The sequence below is a fragment of the Chelonoidis abingdonii genome, chromosome 2, assembly GCF_003597395.2.
Source record: "Chelonoidis abingdonii isolate Lonesome George chromosome 2, CheloAbing_2.0, whole genome shotgun sequence".
Classification (NCBI taxonomy): Eukaryota; Metazoa; Chordata; order Testudines; family Testudinidae; genus Chelonoidis; species Chelonoidis abingdonii.
Window position 1 is genome coordinate 285689077 of NC_133770.1, and position 20148 is coordinate 285709224.

The 20148-nt window shown below is 42.2% G+C and overlaps 1 protein-coding gene across 1 annotated transcript in view; it reads right to left on the bottom strand.

Annotated features, from left to right (window-relative positions):
* Positions 1 to 8836: 8836 nt before the first annotated feature.
* KCNQ3 (potassium voltage-gated channel subfamily Q member 3) overlaps positions 8837 to 20148 on the bottom strand; it is a 279453-nt gene continuing 268141 nt past the window's right edge. The window contains exons 12-15 of the mRNA XM_032795047.2: positions 15907 to 16038; positions 13243 to 13341; positions 12555 to 12639; positions 8837 to 11600 (exon numbers count right to left, since the gene is read on the bottom strand). Coding sequence (XP_032650938.1) covers positions 10863 to 11600; positions 12555 to 12639; positions 13243 to 13341; positions 15907 to 16038 — 1054 coding nt within the window. The 3' untranslated portion in view covers positions 8837 to 10862. The remainder of the gene's footprint in view (positions 11601 to 12554; positions 12640 to 13242; positions 13342 to 15906; positions 16039 to 20148) is intronic.

The window sequence follows — 20148 nt, forward strand, 5'->3', positions numbered from 1 at the left end:
CAGATTTGAAAGTATCTTGTTTCCTGATTGGTCCTCTGGTCAGGTGTTCCAGGTTCACTGTTTATTAACCCTTTACAGGTGAAAGAGCCATTAACCCTTAACTATCTGTTATGACAGGAGCAGCTGCTCAAATTATTCATGCTCCTAGGAGTCCTTCTGCTAGGTCCAGACCTAGGACAACTTCACATGCCCTTCTGATGTCAGTCCTTCATAAATCATGAATAATTCACAGAGGAGGAAGGCTGTGTAGAGCTGGATGGAGCCAGAACACAAATGCTCATTAATGCTGCTGATGTAGGATGCTATGTATGAGTGTCTTTTTGAGGATGATTACAACTACACTGGCCCAAATGTCTTTGTTTTTTAACTTGTGTTGAGGTCTCATCAGGCCCAACATTTCTCTGACTCAGGCCAAATTCACCCCTGGTATAACTCTGGTATAACTCTGATAACTTCAGTGGCATTAGAGTAGAGATAAATATGGCATGTGTAGAAAAATTCACTTACTTGGCAAGCTTCTGTATCTGGATGATGGCCAGGGAAAAGATTCATTTCAGTGCCTGTAAACAATGGATTAATGGCTCACCTATGTAGTTGTGCAATGTCCATCTAAATGTCATCCCTGCTGCTGTCTGCAAGTCCTTGCAGTAGAATCTTACTGGGTATCTCTCTGTTCGCGTCATACTGGGCCATGTGCTATTATGGTTGCTAAGCAAGTCAAACTAATGTTAAGACATCCTGTGAAAACAGTTGAATGCATTTGATACTGTACTGTTCTTGCCATGAAAGTAAGTCAGGCAATAGAAAGTATTTGTGCTGCATTAAATCTTTAAAGCAATAAAACTCCTAATCCAAACAAATGCAGCTCAAAACTCAGAAGTAACTTGCTGTTTCATTAAAAATATTGTTCAGCCTATTGAGATTTATTGAAATTTGGCAGTAAGGGAGATTGTAATTAGCCCCTTAAATTGATTTCACACCAAGGTAGCTCCATTGAACAGTTGAGTTACTCCTGATTTACGCTGGTGTTTGCCCTTATTCTGATCTCACTCAAACATATTTTGCTTGATCTGGTTTTCAGCAAACATTTGCATTAGCTTTTCACACTGCATTTCAACTTTTGAGCAGAGTAGGTTGCTTGGTGGTAATCATGTGGGTGCAGTCATATGGGCTTTCTTCTGGTTCCCTCATTTGCTCAGTGTACTCCATTCACTCAAACAGGGTCAGACGCCTGTAGCATTCAGCTTTTTAGTAAAAGAGGTTGTATTTAGTGTGCTCCCTGCGAGCCTTGTTAAAACATTTGTAATTCAACTTCCTTCAGTTGTGTGTGTCTGACATTTCAGAACTGGACAGATATTTAGAAAACACTGATCGCTCATCAGGATACATTTCACTCTAGTCACTGGTTTTTTTACTCAGGGCTTGTCTACACAGGGAAATAAGTCTGAAATAGCTAGGTTGTGAATGTAGAGCACAGTAGCTATTCCACATTAACCTGCACTGCACAAAGGCACTCTTAGTTCAGCATAAATGTGTCCGCACAGGTAGCTAGTGCGGAGCAGGTATTCAGCAATAGCTATCCTCCATTTGCTATTCCAGGCTTTTCCCCCATGTAGACAAGCCTCCAGAAATCAAGCTTCTAAAAGTCATGCCCACCTCCATTCTCTTTCAGGAAATTCCACTGCAATGGTATGAAACACATGTGGAAGTTTCCACACAGCCCTAGTGACTGCAACTTACCCAGCGACGTGAAGCGGCTTCCAAATCAGCTGTTCATGCAAAAATACAGCCAAACCAAACAACGATAATTAAAATTAAACTTTTAAAACTGCATTACAAAGCGTTATCCCAGTGAAAACTACCCCATGAAGCTGGTCACAGGTGGCGCTTTGGGTAAGTTGGCAATAACAAGGCTTTGCACATATATATCACCTTTCCCCTAAGGATATCAAAACATCAATCATTAATAAAGCCCCACAACATCCCTGTGAGATAGGTAAGTAGCATGAAACCAATTTTACAAACGAGGAAATTGAAGCGTACAGAAATAAACTGATTTGCCCAGGACCACAGACCAAGTCAGCAGTAGAACTGGAAAAAGAACCCAGGAACCTTGACCCCCAGTCCCATGTTTTAACCAGTAGATACAATTATTCCATATAAGAAGATTCAGGGCAGTTTTACGTGAGGCCTCATGGCCAGGTCAACTGACGGGTTCTCTCAGGAGGGCTAAAAATAGAACTTTTGCATTGAGGCTGGAGCCTGGCTCTGAAATCCATCGGGGGTGGGGGGGGCAGGAGGCTCTTAGAAGGGGTCCAGTCTGAGCCCTAACATCTACACTGCTATTTTTAGCCCAGCAGCATGAGCCCACATCAGTTGACCTGGGTTCTAAGACTCGCTGCCAAATTTTGGGTGATTTTTTTGCTGTGTAGACGTGCCCATAACACTTTTACATTGTGAATATTATATTTTACATGTAACTTGGCTATATTTTTATAAGCTAGTAGCTGTTTTGAATTTCTGGTTTTCTATTTTTAATACACTTCTTTTCCTATTAAATGTCTGAGAGTAACTCATATTGCAACTGAACCAAAAGAGGATATAGATATTGGGGCGAAGCCCATTACCCAGATCTCAATGGGACGACTTGCAGGCACAAGGAAAGTGCTCTGGATCAATCCTGCACTGATGAAGTCAATGGGAACTTTGCCACTGACTTCAGCTGAGAGCAGAATTAGGCCCCACGTTCCTCTGACTTGCCTGATTCTAACACAGATTTTAAAAATAAATGAAACTCCTCCACATGATAATTGAAATTTCTATTTATTAATAAGTGGTGCAAGTTTTTAAAGACAGAACATAAAAAATCAGGTAAGAAGTATTGTTTGCATAATATAGTGAAATAAACATATTAAAGTTGTTCAAATATCGGACAGTGCCACATACAGTTTAAAAATTACAATAAAGAATATTATAAAGAGCACTAAAGGCCACTTGTATAAAAGTCATGTTCCCTTGTCAGCCAGAATCTGAAAAGCATCTTTGTAGCCTGGAGAAAATTTCAGTGAGCAAGGCACAAATACTAGTAATAATCATATGCCCTAAACTACAAAACAAAATTCAGTTGGCTATGTAACCTTACATCTTAGCACAGTCTTAAGAATGAAAATTGGATCCTACTTCCACTGTTTTGCCTCACGTAGCTGCACTAGAAATGGTTAAAAAAGCTGCTTGTTAAGGATCAGAGCCTGCATCCTAAATTTTCAAAAGTGACTTGTGATTATGCAGGGCCTCAATTTTTGGGGTGCCCAACTTAAGACACCTCAAAGTAGCCTGGTTTTCAGAAGTGCTGAGTGCCAGCTCACTCAAAATCAAGCCCTTCAAAGGTGTCTTAAAATGGGCACCCAAAAATCAAGACAACTCCAAACTCACAAGTTACTTTGGAGAATCTAGGCCTGCATTCCTTGTGCACCTGAAATGCCAAGCTAACTCAGTGGGAGTTTGGGGTGTCTAAGGATGCAAGATCTGGCTCTTCATCACATATTGTGCAGTTACAGTGACAAATTCAGTCCTGGTATCAGTTTCCACTGTAATCCACGGAGTCATAGCAGAGCTGAATTTGCTCCTTTAATATGCATTTTCTGACTGCTATAGTGCCCATCCCATCCTATTCTGATGCACAGGTGGAGCCTTATGCTTACATGAAGCCCATCTGAAGTTAGTAGGATAGCATGCAAGTGTGAATTAGCATGCAGGATCCCGGGCCACAATCCACAGCAATAAAACCTTTCAACTATTTCCTCCTAGAACCTTAAACAATGCAGCAAAGATATGGCAAAAGCAGAGCAAACATAACCCAAAGTCATTTTGGGGACAGATCCGGTGTCCTTCCACATGCTAGAGTCCTATTGATTTCTATGGGATTTATACATATTAAACCACTATAGGATCAAGCCTAAGAAAAGCCAATAGTCATTATTTAAATGTGTTAGATTTTTCTTATAGGAACAAACTCCATAAATGGACCATGAAGCTGAGTTTGATAAAACAAAATAATTTTTCATGGCATGTGCACCTGCAATAATGAAACACAAAGTTTTTTTTAGGGAAAAGGAGTTTAGATGACAATAAAGCTGCAAGGATAGCTGTACAATGTAAACAGAGATTACCTTTTCAAAAAATGATATATGTGATTTACTTGTTAGAGAGAGTCAGCATAAAAAACATAGCTAACAAAAATGCACCCATTTCAGGTGGAATAATGCTGGGAGACTGAATCCACAAATAAAGAAAGATTAACAGTTTGTACTGTACAACCAGGACCTTCCCCTGCTCCCACTGAAAGAGAGGTTAACCATTGACTTTAGTGAGAACGAGATAAAGCCCTAAATACTCACCAATTATGGAAGATGAATACAGTGAGAGTCATATTGCAAGAAGCATTGTTAAGCCCCTAAATAGATGCTTGGTCCCTAGTAGGCATTAAGAGTTAGCAAAGCCTGGATTCAGACATTTAATCCTATTTACGGTTAATTATGTAAACAAAGAGTCAGTGTCAGCCCAGACTCAAAGAAGGCCTGACCCAGCTGTAATTGCTAGCAGTAAAACCAACTCCAGGTGCTAACAGAAGAATGGCGTAAATCCACTTCACTCCTGCTACGAAAATTAATGCTGCTTCAGATGCCACTGTCAAGTCAAATACTGAGCAATGCCTCTCTGTGTGGTGAGCCGACCCTACAAAACAGCACATGGCTTTTTAAGTACTGCTTTAAAGCAGGGTAATAATCCTGGATACTGTTCTTTGTTTCAACAGAGCATAAATATCATGTCACTTCTGTGGTAAATGTACAAGTTACAACTATTAATCCTACTCCATTATAGTTACATGATTAGAACCTAGGACCAGATCCTCTGTGGTAAATGTGCAAATTACAACTATTAACCCTACTCCATTATAGTCACATGATTTGGAGCCTCATTACCTTTGAGGAACTGGGCCCTTGTGGCTAGTTACATTATCCATTAAGGAAAGGCACATGGGGCTAAATTTTCAGACTTTCAAATTTTCAGAACCAGATTTCCAAATGTCTTCCATTTTATGTGCACATGCAACCCCCCCTTCCCCTACATTGGAATGCACAATCAGGAAATGCACACGCAGTATTCTGTAGACAGCTAGCTCCCCGACTGCCATACGCAAAGGCCAGTCTGCACTCACAAACCTGGGATTCACATGTGATTCTGGCGGGCACAGTTTTGGAGGAAGGTGTTGAAATTTTTGACTCACAGGGCCAACTCTACAGCTTATGTAAACTGGTGCAGCTTCATTAAGTTGAAAAAAGCTATGCCAATTTACACTGGATGGGGGCAGGGCCATAATGGACATATTAGATAATACACCAGACGTGCAGAGTAGTTACGTGTCCCTGCAGATTACTTTGTAGTTACACTTAGCAGTAAAGATGGCTTCAAGATGCAAAGTTTGAAGCTGGACTTTCCCAAAAAGTTTGGGCATGAATGGGGCTGAGATCTTGGTCTGGTCCATACAGAAGACTCAGCCTTTGGGTGCTTCTCTGCTGAGTAGGCAAAAAAAATATTTAGGAACTAACCTGCTTTTCTGGCTTGGACAACAAAAGATAGTACTTCCTGTTTCATTATTATGCCACTACCTACTATTTCTTGCCCACAGTATCCTGTAAGTAAAGGATGATATTTGTACACTGTAAAATATAGTATTACAACTTCTGGCCAATTCTAGAGATCCTTTCCTAGTTTTTCCTCAGTCTTTGATCAGGCTAACTCTCACTGATTTGGTGGTTTGCTTGGGTAAAGACTGAGCAAGGTGCCCCCCCACCTCTTCTTAACCCCTTGCTATTCAAAGTATATGGCCCTGCTTTTTAGAAATTATGCGTTTGTTAACGTTGTGATTTTAATGCTATGCAGTGTCCTGATTCTAACTAACTGACACGGTCTTACTTTGATAGGTGATCTACATATTTTAAAATATCTTTTTTTCCCCACTGGTCAGCAATAATGCTAAACCTGAAATGATAAATTATTACAAGCTAAATTGAGTGGGTGCAGGCATGTGCTGATATGGAAAAGCAGTGTTTATGTACACCCATAGTCTCAACCCAGCTGCTGCTCCATGCAGAGGACTTTCCACATAGATTACGCCATGGGGTGGGGGGAGCTGTGTCAGATCCGTGAGTGGACAACAAACATTAAAATGCACTAACCAGACCTCCTGAATGCAGAACGTGGCCTCCTTCCACCTCTGTTACAGAAGACCCCCAGATGTCCACTCTGTGGACTTCAGAGGAGCCCAGCAGTTATGTCTCGCCTAACCACATATTTACTTACAATCAAATATTAAGGGGCAGCCCTGCTTTGACTTTAAGAATATCATCAATATTTCATAGTGTGGCTGCATTAGCCTTACCCTGTGTTCCCAAGCTATGCACTGCTTATCCCTTTTAAACAGTAAAATTCTCCAGTGCTGCATATCAAGTCAAATCAGGGCTCACAGCTTTGATAGTTCAACTTTAAGGCAATTCAACCACTAAGCAGAGACATGGTAGGGTAGTCAGTGATATTCCCCTTCCCCTCACCCCTTTAGGGGTACATTGTGGTACGTAGATATACTGGCTAAGTCAAACCCTTATCCTGACTTACTTCGTTTCCTTCAAATAATGTCCCCTTAAGATTAAAGTATTTTGTTTGTTTCCTTTTTTTCAGAGCATTCTGTACTCTATTTCACATTCTGCTTCTTTTTAAAGAGTTCTGTAACTTGCTAAAATCAGAACGTGTCTAATATTCACCTAGATTTAACACTGAAAAGTTTAGTTCTATGTTACTGTATTGGTTTATGGTGGATTTTAAAGCCTGAACTCCAATCATAGAATATCAGGGTTGGAAGAGACCTTAGAAGATCATCTGGTCCAGCCCCCTGCGCAAAGCAGGCCCAATCCCCAGACAGATTTTTGCCCCAGATCCCTAAATGGCTCCCTCAACTCTGGGTTTAGCAGGCCAATGCTCAAACCACTGAGCTATCCCTTCCCCCATGAAGGTAGTGGGATGAAATAGGGTGGTAAGGGGTGCAGAGGTGCACTGCATTGGCTGCAGTCAATGGATACATTCCGAACCACATTTTCCAAAGCAGCCTTTAATTTTGGTGCCTTCAGTTTTGGTTGCCCAGTTTTAGATACAAAGGGCCTGATTTTCCAAGGGGCGGAGTATCCACAAATTCAACAAGAGCTGCAGATGCTTTGCACCTCTGAGAAATCAAGGGTATTTGTCTTGTATCTAATAACATACGATTTCGCTCTGTCATGGATCCATGAAATAGTATTATAAGCAGAGACAGAGCTTTTCCTTCAACCATAACACAGAAGGGACTAATCCACTACCATGCACTTGTGTAATGTAAAGCACAGGTTTAAGTTCAAAGCAGGTACTTCCAAGAAGCATTGATGCTGCCTAGAAAACTTGTGAAAATGCCCTAACTCAAATCAGTTATACCTCTGAGAGATATTTTCTCTATGTATCTAATGCGGGGCTTCTAATGGAACCAAACATAGAAATCTATTGAGATCAATAGCTGTTCTGTACACAACATGGCTACAGAAATCAGGCCTCATGTCACTACGGCCATTAACCTAAGAACAGAACATCTGCAGATACCGAGCCCCCTCTTTAGCTGGCGTCATTGGCCCAGCTCCATGTACTTCGATAGAGGTAGGCCAATTTGCAGTGGGTGAGGATCTAGCGCACAGTGAGTTTGTCACCTGAAGTCATTAACAGGACAGATCCGCAGCTGGGATAAAATGATGCCACTTCATTGATTCGAGTGGAAGTAAGACAATTTGCACTAGCTGAAGAAGTGATGGATTATGATTTCAGGTGAGGAGGAAGCAGCAGCAGGAGCAGATGAACTCTTGAGGAAAAAAGATCCTATATTCTTTTAAATGGTTGTGAAGAATGAGAAAAGACAAAAGGCCAAAAAAAAAAAAATCGAACACACAAGCAGAATGGTTCCTAAATAAAATGATTTTCATGAGCTACCATCAACTCTTTGAAGTGTCAATAAATAAACACAATGATAGCCGGGCAGAAACCAAGAAGGAAACTTTCCCCTGAAGTGCTGTGTGTAACATGCATGTGTGAAACCCTGCGGCGGGGGCACACTAGACAACCAGGTCAAAGTATTTCACTAGCCTGCTGCAGGGCCATGTGTGCTATCAGTGCTAAGCTTTATCATTACAGGGCAGTACCAGCAACTTCCGTGGGCCAAATCCTTAAGTCCTTACTCAGGCAAAGCTTTCAGTGGGCCCAACCTTGAGGACCCTAAGTTAAGGGTCAGATGGTGTCTGGTCCTCATGGGGGTGCACAGTGAAGGAGAAGAGCACAGTGATGGGAAGGGGTGCTGCACCTCCAGCTCTTCTCCCAGGCATCAGCCAGCAGAGCTGGTTTGCTGTCTGCATGGATAGGAAGTTGCTCCCCATGAAAGGATGCAGAAGCAGGTGCATGGATCTGCCTGGCCATTGGCTCCAGGAAAAGCATCGCTACCTGCTTGCGTTCCCCCTTGGGGATGTTAGCTCCACACTGCCCCTGGCTCTGCTAAATTGTACCGTCTACACCTTAGGTTTCACTCTGTTCTTACTTGATCAGACATCCACGGAAAAGCAAGGAAGAGCTTTGCTTGAAGAAGGACTGCACAACGCCTCAGCGTGTGGGCCTGAAAGCTTAGCATACATCGCTAGGGAGCCCCTTGTGGAAAACACAGAATCATGGCTGTCACTCATTAGATAGATACAACCTGTTAGGTCACCCAGCTGACACTGTCCCTATAGTCTACGGACGATAATGCAGTACTGTGATTGCAACCTCTCAGTAGCCCTGTGTTGGCAAATCAGTTGTGCGGGTAAAGGGGAGGGCATGGGGCAGTGAGGCAGGTTGTCATTACAAGATAAGGTGCAACTACAGTGATGGCAAGCATTAACTTCCTTATTAACAGGCAAGATCTAGCAGGAGTCACTGTGATATCTCACTGTCATTGTGTTTCCTATCAGGTTCCAGAAAGATAAAGCATAACCTCTTGATATCATTTGCAGTAACTCAGTAGTCCTTGTTGGTCATCACTCTGATACTCAGGACCAATTCCCATTGCTAACCCCTTGCAGGTGTATATGGAGTAACACAGGCACAGACCCGCAAAGGTCATTAGGCTTCTAACTTCCACTGAAATCAATGGGAGTTAGGTGCACAAGTACCTTTTAGGATGTGGGCCAGAGCCTGTGTGGCTCCACTATGTAAGGAGCGAAGGCATTAGGATCTGGTGATGAGCCCCATCTGGTACACGACCCCCTGCTCGGCTTGGAGCTCTGCATCACGGCAGTTCCCAAGCCCCAGCACATAAGGTGTGCTTGAGCAGGCCAGGTCTAGAGTATACGTCCTGGCTCCTCTGTTCCACTATTCCCTTGGTAGTGATGACTTCAGCCGGTAGGCTGGAACAGCTTCCAAGCAGTGGTTCCATTGTTGCCCCGTGGCCTGATAGGAAAGTTTCTTTCCCCACTCCCTCTCAGAAAGCTGCTGTGCCCAGTTGTGATTCCTAGATGGGGCCAGGGAATGGATCTGTCCATAGTCATGGCATTGTTTAGAAATATGCTATTAAACATGTCATACATTTATTTAGATTAGTCTGTTTACATGAGAAACAATAGGCCATTTCCTGCCAACTTCCTGAATGTGGAACTTCCATTAAATAGAGTAGTTGTACTTTGCACGCCTAGTGTGCCTTACATCTGAGGGTCTCAAAACGCTTTAAAAACATCAGTGAATTGAGCCTCCCCCCATGTGAGGTAGGGAAGTATCATCCCCATTTTACAGATGGGAAAACTGAGGCACAGATAAATTAAGTGACTTACCCAACATGGCATGAGTCAGTAAAAGAGCTAGCAGTAAAACCCAGGAGTTCCCTACATTAAACACACTTTCTTTTGTAGCTGATGGAAGTTTTGTACTCATCTTAGTGGGAAGTTTGGCCCTATTACAAATAAATAGAATGAGCAAACTATTTTCTACACAATAAGATTGATTGTAGTCACACTAGTGGTGGTTTTATAATCTCCGATGGAGATTTTCAAAGCAGCAGCCAAGGGGATTCAGATTTGTGATTAGCATTAATGGAATACATGTTTCTAATTCCCCCAAATGGCTTTGCAAAAGGTTAAACTGTCCCTAATGTCTGGTTTACATTGCTTTTGATACAAAGATACTTATATGACAGGGACATGAGAAATCTTTCAGCTACAGAAATTATGTTAAATCAGTAACACATTTTGATCTGACCTTTTCCCTGCTAAAATTTTTGGAAGATTCTGGCTAGTCTGGATAGATAATTATTCACTTGCATTGGAAAACGGGCATTGGTATGGAGCAAATAATTTATACACACTTCCACATCAGAACATTGCTCCCAAAACTATTTTTACTTTGTTGCTCTGTTTAAAAAAAGTAGCATGAACCATCACCTCTCACCTGGCATTGCTCTAACCCTCATTATATTGAAGAACATCAGATAGATATGTATCACAGAAGAAATTAGCTGTACCATTTATATAGTGTAAAGTCATGCAAACCATGCTCAAAACTACGCTGCTTAGTTTTGGTAGCATGAAAAAAACGGCATTAGTAAATTGTATGAAATGGTGCAGAATGATTACTACGAATACCACATGCATCTTATGCAGCCATCGGTCTTTTGAACTAGTAAGCTTTGGGTGTACAGTAAGTGAGATATACAAAGTATGTTTACATTACACGGAGAAGCCAACCAGTGACACCCCCCCCCCCAACCATTTTTAAACTGGCTTGTTTGAAGGGGTCCATATTGAATCTGAAATCCCATCCCCTGTTGAAGACAGAGGCATGGAGCCACTTGGTGTAAAAGGGTCAGTATCTGTGTCTGTTTCGCCCTCTGCTAGGTAGCGTTTCTCTCTCATCCAGGTTGATCCCCCATTTGGACCAAAAGGGAAGTCTTCTTTGTCTTGGGAGATACTGAATCCACTCAGGGAGCGTTCAAGCTCCTCATGGTTGACGGAAAGAAGGGATAATGGGGTGTCACTGTCTCTTGTCAAGCTCCTTTTCTGTCTAGGAGATATCCTGTCGGAATTGGGGCTCTGCAGGTCCGCTTGGGACTGGTACCTAACTTGGGAGTCTATGAATGTGAGTATAGGCAAAACTGTTGGCCTTTCTGCATATGAAGTCGAAGAAGGCATGGCCTGCAACTTGCCAGAGTTTTGCCCACCTAATGAAAAAGGGAGCAAATAATTCATTGGATCCTGTGCTAAGAAACCATATGGACCAACTTTCTGTACTGGAACCTGGTGGAAGTTATAAGGAGTTTCATGAGTGCAAGGCTCAGAGTATTTGTAGATTATGCTTTTCAATTCAGAGTATCTGTTTTCCTCTCTCTTCTCTTCTGCTGGGGAGGCAGCTTCTTTCAAAGGACACAACTCAGTGACTTGTACTTGCAGCTGCTCCATATGCTGCATGTGCATATCGACTAGAAAATCCAGTTTCTTCCCCATGTCGTGAACCTGAAAAATACCAGTTGTGAGATTTCAAACGGTTCATGGCTGGTCATTCAATCCAACAAACACCAGTTGTTTCCATGGGCACATTTTGCTCAGCAATGATATGCTACCACTGTCACAAAGGCAGCTACAGGAGAATGCTGTGGGTTTCTCATTGGAGCCTGTGGGTGCAAAGTATGTTTTACCTGCCTGATCCATTTACCTGAACTTGTTTTATCCAACTCTATGAATTCAGAGAGAACAAACTTCTTTCTTTTTTTCAGTTCTCAGTCAGTAGTTTAAGCCCAGAAAATATAAATAGTGATCAAAAGTTGTTGCCATTTATGGTGATTTGGTGGTCTGAATACGGTTCCCAAAGGGCCAGTGTCCATATCACTCAGACCCACATCATGATTAGTAGCTTTTATTGTCAACCACAATAGAAAGGCCAAGGACTGGCCCTGGACACTGAATTCCTAGTTGTTGCCTCTGAATGAGGGTTAAAGCTCAGGCCTGACTTCTTTTTCCTGTGGGAACAATTTGTGCCTGCATTTTTACCTCCACAAAATAAACTGCTGATGCAAATCCAAGCCATTGCACCTTCACATTTTTTGCACACACAGTCATATATTTAGACGTGCAAGTGCTGTGATCTGCATGGACAATTCAACCGTAGGCACAAAAAGGCACCTCTCAAGTAGAGGTCATCCTTCTGAATACCCTATCAGCATCAGCAAAGGGAGTGTCACGTACAGACAAATAGTCAGGGATAGCCCAAAAGCAAAGTGCCAGATCTGAACAATAATGAATTTTGAGGAGATAGGAAATCTGGATCGACACTTCCTGGCATGGGCCCATATCACCAACCAAAATGAAGATGTGACACCTGCTTTGTAAAACATGCACTATTCAGTTAACTAGCAGCTTCATGGAAAACTAACATAAAAGTCTCTTTCTTTTAATCCGGAAACTGCATACCTGTCTTTCAACTTTAACAAATTTGCCCATCATACTTTGGTCTTCAGTATCTGCTGTGGATGCTTTGGCTACATATTGATCATTTCTAAAAGGAACCAACAGTCTTGTTAGCACTTCATGTTCCATTTTATTACAGCAAGCGATTTGTGTAAGATCACAGAAGTAAAGGGTTATTAATCATTATTATTATCTTAGCACCTAGGAACCCGAGTCATAGACCAGGACCCCATTGTGCCAGGCGCTATACGAACACAGAACCAAAAGATGGTCCCTTCTCCAACGAGCTTACAAGTCAAGTATATATAAAAACACAGATCTGACTAGCTACCACATCGCTCCAGTTTTATGCTGGTTTAGTGGGAGCCAAAATCCACAGTTACACTGCAGTAAAACTGGAGTAGCCCAGTGGTGAATCAGGCTCACCATCCAATGTTCTTATACAACACCTTCAATCCACTACAGAGTATCAAGTCTTTTATCCGCCATCCCTATTTCTGTGCAGTTAAATTAAGAGAAGGATGTTTGTCCAGCATGTAATTTGTCAGCCCAAAATCCACTATCTTATGATAACATATACTCATTCCAACTGATAGCATTAAACATCTGTTAACATGGTACCAGGTTGGCTACGTGACTGAAGTAACTGCAAAAATTTTAGGACATGAAATGTTAAGCAGAATAACTTCACCTGGGAGATTGTTGTGAAGGGTAAGAAAAAGCTTCTCCCTTTTGGGATTTCTTACGCTTGGGAGTAGATGGAGGTCCAGGGGTAAAAATCATATCTACTCTGAAATAAGAAAAGAACAAGATATGATAAACGTACACAAGGTCTTCTTTAAATACCTACAGAAAATGAAAACTGCTCAGGATCCCTCCAGCAATGTGTATCTCAGCAGTACAATGAGGGAGTGAGTCTAGCGTTAGGGCAATGACTGGGATTCCCAGCTCAGCCACTGACTCATTGTGTGACCACAGGTAAGTCACTTGGGCCACATTTTTCAATCTTAGGCATTTAAAAATAGCACCAAGATCCATATTTATGCACCTAAATTAGTTTACAGAAATACTTGATTTACAGAAATACTCAAAAACAGCTCCTGCTCCCAGTGATTTCAGAGGAGACACTCTAGATTTAATCCAGCAAAATGGAAACAGAATTTGACTCAATATTTGCACTCCTCTATAACCATTTTAATAATCGAATATGTAAGTTTCTGACAGTTTTCATATTTAGTTATCATCATAGTTTTCATTATTATGAATTCTTTTAGTGGTTTGAAACAAAAAAATAGACACTTCAGGCTGCACAAAGAATCCCACCTGCAGAACATTTACTTGTATTTGGGACCAAACTGGATGGAACATTTTGGAGGCTCTTACATGTTCTATTAACTTCTTTTAAAATTATTTTCCCATGTTCAAGCACTTCTAATCTAGAAGTGTTAAAATATAGCACGAAAAGCCATGTAGGTACTTCGAACATGACCAGAAGTGAAAGACCTGGAAAGCTAAGGAAACCACTTGCTTTACTGAAATTTCCATTCAAATTATGCAGAATCCAAAGGTTCAGGTAAGTATGGATAAGAATCTAGGCTGGGATTTACAAAGGAGCAGAAAGGAGCTAGCAACCCAATTCTCACACTGACATCTAATGAGATTTAGGCTCCTAAATGACTAAGTTCCCTTTGAAAATGGGATGTAGGCAACTAAGTCCTTTGCTCTAGTTCAACCACAAGTTACAGGCTTGATACAAGAATTACTTGGTGAATGTGTTATGTAGGGGGTTAGACTATATCAGGGATCGGCAACCTTTGGCACTCAGCCCATCAGGGAAATCTGCTGGCAGGCTGGGATGGTTTGTTTACCTGCAGCATCCACATGTTCGGCCGTTCGCAGCTCCCACTGGCCGCGGTTCACTGTTCCAGGCCAGTGGGAGCTGCGGGAAGCGGTGTGGGCTGAGGGATGTGCTGGCTGCCGCTTCTTGCAGTGCCCATTGGCCTGGAACAGTGAACCATGGCCAGTGGGAGTTACAATCGGCCAAACCTGCGGACTCTGCAGGTAAACAAACCACCCTGGCCTGCCAGTGGATTTCCCTGACCGGCCGCATGCCAAAGGTTGTCGATCCCTGGACTACATGATCACAGTGGTTTCTTCTGGCCTTAAAATCTATGTATTAGAAGTTATTTTAATTAAGGAGAATAGCCACTGTCATATAATGTCAATAAAAGTGAAGTGGGAACAGAAGATGCTAAATATGCAGAACACATAGAACAAACTACATTGAAAAATAAATTAAAACGAACTATAAAGTAGAAAGAAAAAGAACAGTGTAGTTAAAAGGTGAAAGGTAAGTTCACCCAGGTCCAACCAAACAACAGAGTTGAACTGAATTTACCTAGCTCAAAAGAGAAATTAAGCAACACTACAATAAACCTTCTTGGATGGCTCAACTGTTCGTTTTTACCTGAAGATCTGTAACAGCTCCAGGCCTTATTCCTCATTACCTTGCACCTTTTGTGGTCATTTATTCTACACCTGTGCAAAGGGAATCTAAATCGCTATATTCTGATTTGGTGGCACTCATTTTGTTTGCAGTTGTGTAAATGATCACACAAGGCGCAGGTCAATAGAGAATCAGGCCCAGCAATGTCAAGGAATGGCTGCCATATAATACAACTGCTACTTTACTTTTATATGTTGTCTGTACAGATGAGATAGGTGACTTGCCCAGGGTCACACAGAGAATCAGTTGCAAAGCTGAGAGTCATTTCCAGGGCTTATGACTCTCAGTTGCTTGCTTTAACTACTAAACAATGTTCCTTTCATATGTGATTATTATAACTACTTGTTTATCTTTCCTTCTTAGAGGAGACCTCCCAAACTATTTTTAAGCGGTGAGTTGATAAACTGGCTATTGTTGTGTGCTGGACTGTTTAAAGCCACCTGGATAGTTTAAAGATTCTCTGACTGATGCTTGAAGGAACCATCCTTGTTCCTGTGTCATTAGCAGTGTGTCGAGTGAGTGAGAGCCGTCTAGCACAGGGGTCCTCAAACTGGGGGTCAGGACCCCTCGGGGGGTCATGAGGTTAGTACATGGGGGGTCATGAGCTATCAGCCTCCACCTCAAACCCCGCTTTGCCTCCAGCATTTATAATGGTGTTAAATATGTTAAAAAGGTGTTTTTTATTTATAATGGGGTGGGGGTCCACACTCAGGGGCTTGCTATATGAAAGGGGTCACCAGTACCAAAGTTTGAGAACCACTGGTCTAGCACCTACACAGAACAATTGCACTTTCCCATCACGCCCCCCACCCCCCACACACATTGATCACATTCCTGCAGCGATCTTACCTTGCCTGAAGGTATTTTATTCTGGAAAGCATATCAAGGTGCCCTGCTGAATATTGCTCTATCACATCCTTTACATCATAAGGCCTCAAAGTCTCCTTGAATTTCTTTTTATAGAGACGAAACTGTAGTATTCTGTGTAGTAAATCGAACAATTATTAGCCCCCTATATAAACAGCACAATGGTCAATTATAGGTGAAGCTCTAGTCAGGCAGCACTCTTTGCATGATAAAGAATTGAACAGGTGATATTATGTCAACCCAAGACAATAAGTCACATGCAGGGAATATATAATACTAAATCATTGTTAAGAACAGACTTCATATTTTGCTATTCATCATTAGCAGGCTAGACCTTCCTAGAAATACACATGGGCATAGTAGATCTTCCCAATATCATCCTGATTAGGCAAGGCCCCAGGCCATAAAAGTCAGAGCTTAAAGAGCTTAAAGATCTGGATTTTGTACAACAAAGTATAGGAGTGTTGGTTTCGGGAGTTTTGGTTCAACTTACTATACAGGAGGAGAGATTAAAAAGACTGGAACTTTACAGCTTGGAAAAGAGATATGATAAAAGGTCTATAAAATTGTGATTGGTGTAGAGAAAGTAAATAAGACGTTTTATTTGCTCCTTCATATAACACAAGGACCAGGGGTCACCCGATGAAATTAATAGGCAGTAAGTTTAAAACAAACAAAATGAAATACTTCTTCACACAACACACAGTCAATCTGTGGAACTCATTGCCAGGGGATGTTGTGAAAGCCAAAACTGTAATGGGATTCAAAAAAGAACTAGATACATTCCTGGAGGATAGATCCATCAATGACTATTAGCCAAGATGATCAGGGGTGCAACTCCACGCTCTGATTGCCAAAAGCTGGGAGTGGATGACAGAGGATGGGTCACTCAATGATTGTTCTGTTAATTTCCTGTGAAGCACCTGGCATTGACCAGTATCGGAAGACAGGATACTGGGCTAGATGGACCATTGCTCTGATCCAGTATGGTCGTTCTTATGTTCTTAAAAATAATTTGTAAAATGTATAGCAGGCTGAATCATTTTGAACCTGATTTGTGTTCCAATTTCAAATATTAACTGATCATAAACCAAAGCATTCTTTAAGAGCGTTTTTATGAACTAATTACTTCCAGTTAGCATTCAATTTCTGTGTAAACTATACACACACACACACACACTAGGTTCATATCCCATTGAACTCACATAGAAAGTGAATTAATCAACTGGGGTTGCACAGAGCAGGAGAGAGATGCTAATTTATTCCTGTTTGTAAATATCATGCAGACAACTTAGTCTTAAAGTTACTGGTCTAATGTAGTAAAATGAAAAAAATCCATAAATAAAATAAACGAAGAAACACGTCCTGATCTTGTGTCCATAAATTTAAAGTGTATATAAGGGCAAAATGCATTAATATTCTGAGAGGCCCAATATTAGAGTTTGTGAAAAAGATCATCTGTACAGCATTTGCCCTTCTCATTTGTTGCTTCCGTTAGTTTATACTAGCTTTACAAGAGAAAAATAACGAACTACCCAGTGTTTAAGTCAGGGTTGGCCAATCTGTGGCTCTGGAGCTATATGCGCCTCTTCAGAAGTTAATATGCGGCTCTTTGTACAGGCACCGATTCCGGGGCTGGAGCTACAGGCGTCAACTTTCCAATGTGCCGGGGCGTGCTCTGTGTTCAACCCCTGGCTCTGCCACAGGCCCTGCCCCGACTCCACCCCTTCCCTGAGACTGCAGTGCCCTCGCTCCTCCCCCTCGCCCCCAGAGCCTCCTGCATGCCACAAAACAGCTGATCAGGAGGCATGGGGTGGGAAGGGGATGCGCTGATTGGCAGGGCTGCAGGTGGGCGGGAGGTGCTGGGAGTGGGGGGAGGCTGCTGACGTATTACTATGACTCTTCGGCAATGTACATTGGTAAATTCTGGCTCCTTCTCAGGCTCAGGTTGGCCACCCCTGGTCTAAGCTATAAGCCATTGTGGATTAATTTAGAGGTGTTAGAGACCACACATTAACAGACGAGCCTCCAATAGGGCAGCAGTAGAACTTGCTCCCTGAAATGTCATTTCCTATTGTAATACAGAGCTATGTCCTCATTGTCTCTAAGATTTGCCTACACTGCAGCTAGGAGCAAGCCTCCTAGCCTAGGTAGACGGACACGAACCAGCTGGGCTCATGCTGGCATGCGAAATATAGTGGCGTGGATGTTGCAGCATCGGTTCAGTCTTGGGCTAGCCACCCAAGGCGTACAATCACAGAATATCAGGGTTGGAAGGGACCTCAGGAGGTCATCTAGCCCAAACCCCTGCTCAAAGCAGGACCAATCCCCAACTAAATCATCCCAGCCAGGGCTTTGTCAAGCCTGACCTTAAAAACCTCTAAGGAAGGAGATTCCACTACCTCCCTAGTTAACCCTTTCCAGTGCTTCACTACCTTCCTAGTGAAAAAGTTTTTCCTAATATCCAACCTAAACCTCCCCCACTGCAACTTGAGACCATTACTCCTTGTTCTGTCATCTGGTACCACTGAGAATGCTCTGAGGTGGGTGGCTAGGCTGAGCCTCTGCCAGAGTGACAATGTCCCCACTACTATTGTTAACACGCTAGTGCAAGTCTCTCCACCTGGCTTGCTCCCAGCTGAAGTGTAACCATGTAGAGGGGCATATTTAGCAACCAGTTGGGTGTCCACACCGCTGTCAGGTATTGGGATGGACTATCAATTATTTTGCTTATTGCCATTAGCCATTTAGTAGGCCTTTGCAGGAATTTAGCATAACTAAGGCAAAGCCGGGAGGGAGGAGGCAGCGACCACATGGAGTGAGCCTGACTCGATGTCTTCTCTGAGATGCAGGGGTAATCGTCTGTGAAAAACAAGAAGTCTATCTATATTTGACTTTTGGTGTATGTATAAGACTGCAGATTCTGCAAAAACATATAACTAATGACTTAAAAAGCGCTTTCTTAATGTTTTTCTTTGATTGACATGTTGATGTAATTGTAGTAGTTACTAACACAAAAGGGGTAGACAGGTCTGAGGAATCTGGATTTGAGCTTCTGGCTATCTCTTGGAAACCCCAGCAACAGGTGGTTAGCTGGCCACTTGAATCTCCTCATTTGACCACTTGAGACCCCATCAGACCATGGGTAACTATTGTCTGCGGGTGGTCTATAACCTGTTGTGTTTGTGTGTGCTTGAAACTAAATAAAGCAGAGACTGTGAGTAACGGCATTCTGGTGAGAGTGCTGAGAAACAGAAAGTGAAGGCTTTAAGTGAAATCACTTGATTTTGTGTGATTTGTGCCAATCACATAGCAGACAAAGGTGCTGCATCTCCCTTGGTTTATTTCCTGATACGGCCTTGCAGAGAGTAATGTTACTGAGAGCTTTGGGTTTAAGGAACCCCAGGTACCAGACACACCCCAACCATATGTCTATGCTGCAAAAAATATATAAAAAAGGTTTGTTGTTAACTCAGGTTAGCTAACTTGGGTTAAAATACCAGTGAAGACACAGAAATCTAGGTTAGTAGCTTGAGTCAAAGCTGATAGGGAAACCTGGGGTTTAACTCAAGCTGCTAATCTGAGGTAAAAACCGTGTCTTCACTGCTATTTGAATCCAGTCAGTTAACATGGATAGATTCCTTTTTTTGCACTGCAGATATACCCTAAGTCAAAATTTAAGATGGGACATTGCATGCATGTGCACTCATTGACTGGGTGCACTCATTACTTAGACACTTCTGAACATGGCCCCTTAGGCTTCTGCTACAGCTGCCAGCATATTCAAAGAATGGTGGACACCTTCTTTGAATTGTCCCTAAGTAGGATGTGCTTAACAGAGTCTGCAGCACTCTAGCACCTGCCCTTGCATAGCTCTTTCAGCTGGAAGATGGTCATGCTACAGTGAAGAATTAACAGCTATCAATGGTGAGTACAACTGCGAGAAAAGACAATTTTTTTGTGGCTACTAACAATTTTTAGTGTTTTTTTCTGAATGGAGGGGCAGCAAGCTGCTACTGAGCAGGTTTCCTATCCTAAATGTGTGGTGTGCATTACTGAATCTTGGAATTGTCCTCTACTGCCAGCATTCGGACCCTGAAGCACATTTCTTGTGATACCAAGCAAGATGTGTCGCAAATCTACAATTACAATCTGGCCAAATATAGTCTATTAGAATGTAAAAACTGAAATGGGGAACAGAGGTGACATTTGGGTCAGCTGGAG